A 10,672-nucleotide genomic window follows, 5' to 3' on the forward strand; every position below is an offset into this window, starting at 1 on the left:
AAAGATTCAGCTTGAGTATCATCTCATCTCCTCCGTGAAGCTTTTGTTAGTCCTCCCAGGAGTATTCTTCCTCCTTCTTAATTCTGTAATACACTGCTTTATCATAGAAATTTTACATCACATTGTAATTAAACAAGTCCACCCCTCCTACTGATTGTGAGCCCCTCAAGCAAAGGCAAGGATTATACTACATTCATTGTGTATCCCTTGTTTCTACTCTGGAGTGTAAAACATAAGTTTTCATTAAGCATTTGTTCACTGAATGAATGACTGTATAGGAAACAAATTCCTAATGTCTTTTGCAAATTAAAAGTGTTCAACTATAAGATCTTCAAATAGCCAGGAGCTGTGGCTCACGCCTGTAATCCCAGCACTTTGGGAGGCTGAGGTGGGCGGATCACCTGAGGTCAGGAGTTCGAGACCAACCTGACCAACATGGTGAAATCCCTTCTCTACTAAAATACAAAAAATTAGCTGGGTGTAGTGGCAAGCAACTGTAATCTCAGCTACTTGGGAGACTGAGGCAGAGAATTGCTTGAAACCTGGAGGCGGAGGTTGCAGTGAGCTGAGATTGTGCCCTTGCACTCCAGTCTGGCAACAGAGCGAGACTGTCTAAAAAAATAAAAAATAAAAAATAAATAAATAAAATCTTCAAATATTGTTTCTCCACTCTCTCCTCCAATCTCTTTAATGGAATTTCTATTAAATGCAATTTAGAGTTTATTGATCTGTCCTTTGTATCCTACCTACTCTTTTATATTTTACCTCTTTGACTCTGTGAGTTATACTAGGTTAATTCTTCAGCATTCCATTTCATTCCCTGACTTGTTCTCGGACTGTGTTCCATCTAAAATCCAACCCATCTATTTTTTTGTTTTCAATTTAAGTGACTATATTTTTACTTTTGAGAATTCTAATTGGCCAGGTGCAGTGACTAATACCTGTAATCACACCACTTTGGAAGGCCAAAGTGGGAGTGACACTAGAGCCCAGGAGTTCAAGACCAGCCTGGGCAACTTGGCAAAATCCTGTTTCTACAAAAAAAAAAAAAATACAAAATACAAAAATTAGTCAGGCGTGTTGGCACACAACAGTAATCCCAGCTACTCAGGAGGCTGAGGTGGGAGGATCACTTGAGCAAGGGATGTCAAGACAGCAGTAAGCTGTGATTGTGCTACTGCACTCCAGCCTGGGTGACAGAGTGAGACCATGCCAAAAAAAACAAGATTTCTAATTGTTTCTTTTTCTCATCCATTTTTATTTTAGATCTTTGTTTGTATCTTACAATTTAATATATTTATGGATACTATGTCTTCATTTACTTATGAGCATCTTAAACACACCAATTTTAAAGACTTTGTCAAATGTTTTTATGAAATCAATATTATCTGATGTAAATTTATGTTCTAATTATTGATTGTGTTTGTCATCTTTCTTTTTAACTTTATTTTATAGAGACAAGGTCTTGCTATGTTGCCCAGGTTAATCCTGAACTCCTGGGCTCAAATGATCCTCCCATCTTGGCCACCCAAAGTGCTGGGGTTACAGGCGTGAGCCATTGCACTGGCCTGTCATCTTTCTTAGCATTCATTTTATCTATATACTTTGAAATGCTGCTCTTAGCTCATTGTAAATGAAATATTTTGGTTTTGGTTCTTTACTCCCTCTCTCTCTTCTTTCATCTTTACTTCTCACAGTCTGGAAATTTTTCCATTAACTCTATTCCTGTCTCCAACCTGAAACTCAGTCGAGAAACAAGATGTTCCAGTGTTCCTGAAAGTGATATTGATGACAGCACAGATCCCATCAGCAATTCAATCAGCAGCTCAGGAGAGCTCTTGTCAGGAGTTGATGTCTATGAAGGCAGAGTCCCAGCATGACTCCTGATTTAAGCTCTAAGCCTGGATTTTGGCACTAGTCTTACCTGAAACACTTTTAGTTCCTATTTTGGTAGAAAAGGTGAACTCACAGCCACCACTGCCTACTTCTAGTCCTGGAGCAGAGAAGGTGGATGGCTAGAACCTGACTGCCATTTTGCATTTATATTTCCTTTATGTTCCAGAGAGATTACATTTTCTTTGTAAGGCCATCTATCTTGTTTTTTGTTTGTTTTTCTCTCTTTATATTTATTCCATAATTTCATTATGTTTAAAGTGAATGGGATGTCAGAACCTGAACTTATAAAATATTATTTTTAATGCATATGTGTTACTAATGGATAATCAGATTCTTAGAAGAGGATTGTACCCTAAATTATTGCCCAGCCTCACTCTACTAATCCAAATGCCTGGTGGGATTACAGGCACACACCACCATGCCTGGCTAATCTGTGTGTGTGTGTGTGTGTGTGTGTGTGTGTGTATTTTGAGTAGAGATGGGGTTTCACCATGTTGACCAGGCTGGTCTCAAACTCCCAACCTCAAGTGATCTGCCTGCCTCAGCCTCCCAAAGTGCTGGGATTACAAGTGTGGGCCACCATGCCTGTCCAGGATAGAATTTTAATTTAGTATCTTTGCATATGAGGCTCTTCAACACAGAGTTCTCCTCATATTCAGCCTCATCTCTTACCATCTCCTCTCCCATCCTCTAATCAGGGCATAATTAGTTACTGTAAACCTGAGCCAACCTTACCCACTTTCCCTCTCTCTGGAAAAGTTTCTCCAGCCTGCTCTGCCTGGCTACCTCTTTCTGATCCATTAGAGTCATCACTTCCTCCAGAAAGCCACCCCTAGACCCTTCATTCTATGTTCCCTTAGTACTCTGTGTATTCATTCATCTGTTTACTTACGGTGCAACGTTCTGCAACTGTGAACAAGACAGCCAAAGTCCCCGCAGACCAGGCTAGTTTAATTTGTGTAATTGTACTTAGTGGTGTAGCAGCACTGTCCAGTAGAAATAAAATGTGATTTAAAATTTTTAGTAGTCATGTTTAAAAAATAAAAAGAAACAAGTACACTTAATTTTAATGGTACGCTTTATTTATCCAAAATATTATCACTCAAACATGTAATCTACATAAGCATTACTGAGATGTTTTACGTGTGTTGTACTGTCTTTGAAAGTCCAATGTTTATTTTACACGTACGGCACAGCTCAAGTTGCACTAGCCATATTTCACGTGCTCAGTAGCCACCTGTGGCTAATGGCTACTGTGTTGGACACCACAGTAATAACCTAGAGCAATGGTTTCAAATGATATTTTAGCAGTGGTCACCTTTCTCAGATAAAATCTGAGGCTGAATCCTACTAGGTAAACCAATCCAGGCAGAGCTGCTCAGGTGGGAGTAAAGGAGATACCCCAGAGCCCCATCTGGTGCCCCTCGGTGCTCCCCTACCCACCATCCCTAAAGCAACTCCATAAAAACTCTACCATAGAGTGGTTCCCAGTCTGTGCCCATTCGCAATTGACTCCAGCCCATGAAAGAATTAGCCTCCCAAACAAACTGCATTAACTAATCATTAATCCATGTTACCTCTTTTTCATTCCAGAGACACATATGGTTACGGCTCAAAACTTCTAACTGGAATTAGATAACAGATGAGAAAATGCACTGAATTGGGGGTGGGATGGGCGTGGTGGAAAGCTGATATTGTCATTGGCCATATGGTGTTAAATATTGGCTTTCTATTTGGTTTTTTGAAAAGTCGAAGTTACCTCTGTTACCATCATTAGTGGATATGTGGAACCTTTATTCCAGCTAGGGTTGCCTGATAAAATACTGTATTTTGATTTGCAAAATCTGACAACCCTAATTCCAACCCACTAGTGTTGTGCAGTGGGCAGCGCAGTGCAATGGGGGGCACTTGGTTCCTAATTAAGATTAGGCAATCATCATTAGGTAAGCTAATTTCTCTTACCATCAACCAATCAAAACAGGACACCACCAGCCTTTGAAGATGCTTGTGGGGATTAGAGAAATGATTCATGATATTGTAAGCACAATATCTTACAATATTTTGAAAAACAATACTTTTTTTCAACTTTTATTTCAGAATTGGGGGTATATGTGCAGGTTTGTTACAAAGGTATATTGCACGATGCTGAAGTTTGGAATATAAATGACTCTGTCTCCCAAGTAATGAGAGTAGTACCTAATAGATAGTTTTTCAACACTTGCCCCACTCCTTCTCTCCCTGCTCTTGTATTCCCCAGTGTCTATTGTTCCCACTGATTTTATTTTATTTTATTTTTGAGACAGTCTCACTCTGTTGCCCAGGCTAAAGTTCTATCTCCCAAGCTAAACTACAGTGATGCAATCTCAGCACACTGCAGTTTCCACCTCCCGGGTTCAAGCGATACTCATGCCTCAGCCTCTCAAGTAGCTGAAACTAGAGGTTCACACCACCACCCCCGGCTTATTTTCTTATTTTTTGTTCGTTTGTTTTTTGAGACAGAGTCTTGCTGTGTTGTCCACACTGGAGTGCAGTGGCATGATCTCCGCTCATTGCAACCTCTGCCTCCTGGGTTCAAGCAATTATCCTGCCTCAGCCTCCTGAGTAGCTGGGACTACAGGCATGCACCACCATGCCCGTCTAATTTTTGTATTTTTAGTAGAGATGGGGTTTCACCATGTTAGCCAGGCTGGTCTGAAATTCCTGGTCTCAAGTGATCAGCTCACATTGGCCTCCCAAAGTGCTGGGAAGACAGGTGTGGGCCACCACACCTGGCCAAAGTCTTACTTTTGCTTTAAGTTCTAGGGTACATGTGCACAACGTGCTAGGTTTGTTACATATGTATACTTGTGCCATGTTGGTGTGCTGCACGGCCATTAACTTCATCATTTACTCATTAGTATGATCTCCTAATGGCTATCCCTCCGCATCCTCTCCTGCTCCCCCCACAATAGGCCCGGTGTGTGATGTTTCCGCGCTCCTGTGGTCCAGTGATTTGCATTGTTCAGTTCCCACCTTGAGATCGAAGAACATGCAGTATATTGGTTTTCTGTTCTATGCAGGTAGTTTCTAGAGAATTGATGGTTTCCAGGCTGCATCATTGTCGCCTACAAATGGACACCGATTCCATCATTAACCGAACTGCATCCTTTTTTATGCCGCATAGTATTCCATGGTGTAATAGTGTGCCACATTTTCTTAATCAGTCTGTCACTGATGAGCATTTGGGTTGTATTCCAAGTCTTTGCTGTTGGGAATAGTGCCACAATAAAAAAAATGTTGAATGTGTCTTTATAGCAGAATGACTTATAATCCTTGGGGGATATACCCAGTAATGGGATGGCTGGGTCAAATGGTATTTCTAGTTCTAGATCCTTGAGGAATCGCCATACTGTTTTCCACAATGGTTGAACTAGTTTACAGTCCCACCAACAGTGTAAAAGTGTTCCTATTTCTCCACATCCTCTCCAGCACCTGTTGTTTCCTGACTTTTTAATGATTGCCATTCTAACTGGTGTGAGATGGTATCTCATTGTGATTTTGATTTGCATTTCTCTGATGGCAAGTGATGATGAGCATTTTTTCATGTGTCTGTTGGCTGTATGAATGTCTTCTTTTGAGAAATGTCTGTTCATATCCTTTGCCCACTTTTTGATGGGGTTGTTGTCATTTAAATATTTAATCCATCTTGAGTTATCATCTATATGGTGATAGGTAGGGATCCAGTGTTATTCTTCTGCATATATGTAGCCAGCTATCCCGGCACCATTTATTGACCAAAAATTCTTTTTCCCATTGTTTATTTTGCCGACTTTGTAAAAAATCAGGAGGTTTTTGGGTGTGTGGCATTAGTTCTGGGTTCTCTATTCTTTGCCATTGGTTTATGTGTCTGTTTTTGTACCAGTACCATGGTATTTTGGTTACTATGCCCTTACAGTATAGAAATACTATACATGTCTTTAGTTGGGTTTGAGATTTCCTGGGTGAATTAAGGATGATGATTTTGGGCATTCCCAGTCTCAAAAGTTCATCCACACAGTATTCTTGAGATTGTATTCAAGGGATGACTAGGAGTTAGTGGGTAAATCTTGAAGCTGTCCTGAGTGTTTGTGCCTCTTCTTCCTGTATTTGACGTCAACCCATGAAGTTGCCCAGTTGAAGTTTTCTATCTTTGGTGCTCATTTTTTCTGCTATCATTCTTTTTTTAATTTTTATTTTTTATTTAATGTTATTTTTTAATATAATTATTTGCAATGAACAGTCCTTTCTTTACTATAGCACACATGTCCCTTGCTGGTTAGGAAAATGTTGTGCTATCATCTGGTTTTGCAACACATAGATACAAAATCTGGAGACAGGTTTTCTCGTGGGGTATAAACTAGGTGGAAAAAAAAAGATGAATTCCTTCCTTTTTAAGTCATTAACTCTCTTAGTAAGAAATGAGGATGCATGAAAGAATCAGAAATAAAATTTAGTAACCTAAATAAGAAATTACCAACTAAATTATATTTCGTTCACTTTGGACTGCCCAACAATTTTAGGATGTTAAAAAAGAAAAATATGTAAAAGCATGGAAGGAGGGGTGGAGCGGGAAACATAGCACACTCAGGCTTCCTATGTACCTTTCTCTGTAACTGATACCTCCATAATTAGCTCATTTCTTGCCTTCACACACCTAACTTTTTACTTATCCTCTTCATAAAATTTTATTTATTTTTTGTTTGTTTGTTTTTTGGTTTTGTGTTATTGTTTCTTCTCCTCATAAAATGGTTTGGAATCAAAATCCAGGCTGAGTAACCAAAGCCTCTTAACTCTCCCAAGCTGCATCTTTCTGTGTGGACTGAGGCCCATGAACAGACCCCAGAAGTGGCTCTGCATTTGTTGAATTCATCCCATGGGATTCAGTCTGAAGGAGAGCAGATGGTGAGCTGCTCTGAGTTTTAAAGAAATGACAAAATGCCCGTCTTTTAGGTCCCAAAGCTCCTGCAGAACCTTAGAAGCAATGATAGATGTAGGGTGTTAAACTTTAAAATAATAGAAAGCCTTCTGGAAATTAACAAACTGCCTTTTGCTAAAGATCTGAGTACCCTAAGTGTGCAAGTTTTGCAATAAATCGGTGTAGGAGATGTAAATGAAGTCTGATTTGTCACCCAAAGCTGACATATAGTGCCCTTGGGTACTGCCTAGGATTTGGGCCTCAGACAATGTATTGTTGGTCTTCTAGAAAATGTAACCAAACTTGGCCAGGCACGGTGGCTCATGCCTGTAAACTTTGGGAGGCCAAAGTGTGCAGATCACCTGAGGTCAGTGTTCAAGACCAGCTTGGCCAACATGGTGAAACCCTGTCTCTACTAACAAGAGTAAAACTCTGTCTCCAAAAACAAAAAGAAAAAAAAAAGAAAATGTAACCAACCTTAAGGTAGGAATTTTGTGACCTAACCTAGTTATGGACTGTTCCCCCTCTTTTAGTGTTTTCTACTCTTAATTTATTTTATTATACATTGATAAATTATAATTATATATATTTATAGGGTACAAAGGGATGTCATGATATATGTATACAATGTGGAATAATTAAATCAAGCTAATTAACATGTCCATCAGGCCAGGTACAGTGGCTCACACCTGTAATCCCAGTACTTTGGGAGGCCAAGGTGGGCGGATCACTTGAGGTCAGGACTTTGAGACCAGCCTAAGCAACATAGTGAGACCTCATCTCTACAAAAAATAAACAAAATTTGGCCAAGTGCAGTGGCTCATGCCTGTAATCCCAGCAATTTGGGAGGCCAAGGCAGGCAGATCACTTGAGGTTAGGAGTTTGAAACCAGCCTAGCCATTATGGTGAAACCTCATCTCTACTGAAAATATAAAAAAATTAGGCAAGTGTGGTGGTGCATGCCTGTAGTCCCAGCTACTCAGGAGGCTGAGGCAGGAGAATTGCTTGAACCTGGGAGGGAAAGTTTGCAGTGAGCTGAGATTGCGCCACTGCACTCCAGCCTGGGTGACAAAGCAAGACTCTGTCTAAAAACAAAAATAAATAATATATAATATATATTTGCTGGGTATGGGGTGTGAGCCTGTAGTACCAGCTACTCAGAAGGCTACGGTAGGAGGATCACCTGAGCCCAGGAAGTCGAGGCTGCAGCGAGCCATGATTACACCAAGCCACGATTGCACCATTGCAATCTAGCCTGGGAAACAGAGCAAGATTCCACCAAAAAGAAAAAAAATCCATCACTTCAAATACTTAATCATTTTTGTGGTAAGAACATCTGAAATTTACTGTCTTACCAATTTTGAAAGTACAATATATTATTGTTAATTATAGTCACCATGAGATATAATAGATCTCAAAAACATGTTCTTCCTGTCTAGAACCTTATACCCTTTGACCAGCATCTCCCCAGTCACCTCATCCCCCAGCCCCCAGCCTCTGGTAACCACCATTCTACTCTTTACTTCTATGAGTTCAATTGTTTTAGATTCCACATTAAAGTGAGAACATGTATCTACCCTTAATTTCTCTTCATTTAAAAAAAAAAAGTCTCTTCTATGTTAAAATTGAAGTAAGACATCTAAGCTATATTTTAGAAAATGTAGAATGGGAAAAAGGAAGAATGAAAATAGGAGAAGATTGATTCTTCCATCAGAGACCACAATAATGTTCCAGAACATGTAGGAAATTCTGTATGAAGCTAGAGCTAAGATAAAAATAAAGTGGTTTTGAATTTTTATCACTACAGGCAGCTTCCAACCTAAGAAGCAGTTCAGTAATAAAGGTGTTTATTCTCTAAGCTGTTGTTTGGAGCTCAGAATTTATTTTCCACAGAAACATTATAAATGATTGAGCTCACAGTTCAGCCATGAAATGTCAATTTAACTACATTGTGAATGTAAATGACAGATCCATGGTTCTATTTCAAGTTCAAAAACCACCCTTTACAGGATTGTTCTGATGGAAAGACCTATATCAAGTTCCAACTTACAATACCAGGCACATTCTATGTCCATTAATCTTATGTTCCCATTTAAAAATGATCAGCAAAAATGTCCAGGACTTCCTAACAGAATGAGCTAGATTTAGGTCTCCTGTCCCCAAACTTTCCAGAAGTTATCCCTTGATACCTGCATAGAAGAAATATTTGGGTCAGTCCTTTCTGGGGTGTCTGAATTAGGAGAGAAGAGTATTGCCTCCACAGGAAACAGAGACTGTAGATTCAGACCTTCTCTATTTGGTGGCTCATGTGCGAAGGCAGATAGTGTGGTAGAAAGAGCACCTCAGCAAGGCGCAATGGCACACATCTGTAATCCCAGCTACTTGGAGGCTGAGGCAAGAGGGATCCCTTGAGTGCAGGAGTTTGAGATCAGCCTGGGCAACATAGCAAGACCCCATCTGAAAACAACAAAACAAAAAGAAAGAAAGACAGATCAATGGATTATGAGTTAACAAACTTGAATTTGAATCTTGACCACCACCTATGTAACCCTGGATAGGTGGCATTACATGTCTGGGCCTTAGTTTTCATTTATCAGTATTTTCAAAAAGAGAAATAAATAAGATATCAAATTTCTGAGAAGAGAACTTACAGCTTTCAAGAGAATTTCAAAGAAATCTAGCACCATCAACATCACCCCAAAATTAAGAACCACCAAACAAAATGACCTGCTGAATCCTTTTAGCCCTAGCATTTAAGTGCCAAGTTTAGTGCCGTTTCTCAATTAGAAACTCTCTATTCATGATTAATGCACTGAGTATTGCAGTCCTTCAAACAGCTGGTAACATCCTCCACACTAGTTAAACAATAAGCAGAATAACAAATAGAGGTTTTATAAACTTTCTACATGATTTCTCATTCTCTGAAAATCTTTTCTCTTGCTGTAATAAAATATCTGTCATCCCAAAATCCTCAATTTTCAGACTGAGAGTCAACATAGATTGAACTAATTGTATAATTTATACTTCATGTGGGAGACTTTTTTCTTTTTCATATCCTCAATCAATTCACCCTTCCGCTTCAATTTACTTGACGTATTTCTTGTTCCTAAGTGTTCCAAAACAGAGACAGAGGTTGAAATCTAAGGTCAATCTCATAACTTAGAATGTTTTCTCTTTCAGGAAAAGGAGCGTTGAATTGCTTATCCTGTGTGTGGAGTTACCACCTCATGGGAGGGATCTGCACCTCGGACTGTCTTGTTGGGGAATACAGAGTGGGAGAGGTATGGAGGGCTAGGGGTGCTGGGCCTTCTGCTCTCTCTAGAGAGGAACATGAGCTTAGTTCCTGCATGTCATTCTGGCCAATCAAAATGTCCCCAAATTCTCATACTATAGAAATACTGTATGTTTAATATTTTAAAATCTTGTACCATTGCATCATGTAATAATGGTGCTACCCACCTGTAGCCTTAACTTTTACTCCAAAGGAACTGAGAAGATCTAATCTAATGAAGAAGTTAAGTTGTGAGGGCCTTGGAATGAATTCTTCATTTGTTGTTCATCACCATAGAAGTTTCAGTCAACATAAGAATATTATGTCAGAAATACAAACTATCTTCTCCCTTACTTCTCTCTGGTCTAACCAGAAACGTGTGAATAACATAGGAACCACACACCTAATGTCGACCTTTTGTTTCCTCTACCCGATCACAGTGTATTAAGAAGGATTCATTTGCAGTGTTACAGCTCTTTTAGAATTTGTACAGCAGGTTTTCTGGTTTCTACCAGAAAAACCCCCATGGACAAGAAAAGAAAGAAGAGAAAAGAAAAGAAAGGAGAGAGGGA

General features: G+C 39.5%; 1 protein-coding gene across 3 annotated transcripts in view; it reads left to right on the forward strand.

Moving 5' to 3' along the window:
• Positions 1-10,672, forward strand: part of PCSK5 (proprotein convertase subtilisin/kexin type 5) — a 483,293-nt gene that overhangs the window by 459,389 nt on the left and 13,232 nt on the right. For all 3 annotated transcript variants that reach the window (XM_017892728.1, XM_017892730.1, XM_017892729.1), the window contains one exon: positions 10,010-10,110. In XM_017892728.1, the coding sequence (XP_017748217.1) occupies positions 10,010-10,110 (101 nt within the window). The remainder of the gene's footprint in view (positions 1-10,009; positions 10,111-10,672) is intronic.

Source organism: Rhinopithecus bieti, unplaced genomic scaffold, assembly GCF_001698545.2.
Source record: "Rhinopithecus bieti isolate Rb0 unplaced genomic scaffold, ASM169854v2 scaffold_19708, whole genome shotgun sequence".
Classification (NCBI taxonomy): Eukaryota; Metazoa; Chordata; class Mammalia; order Primates; family Cercopithecidae; genus Rhinopithecus; species Rhinopithecus bieti.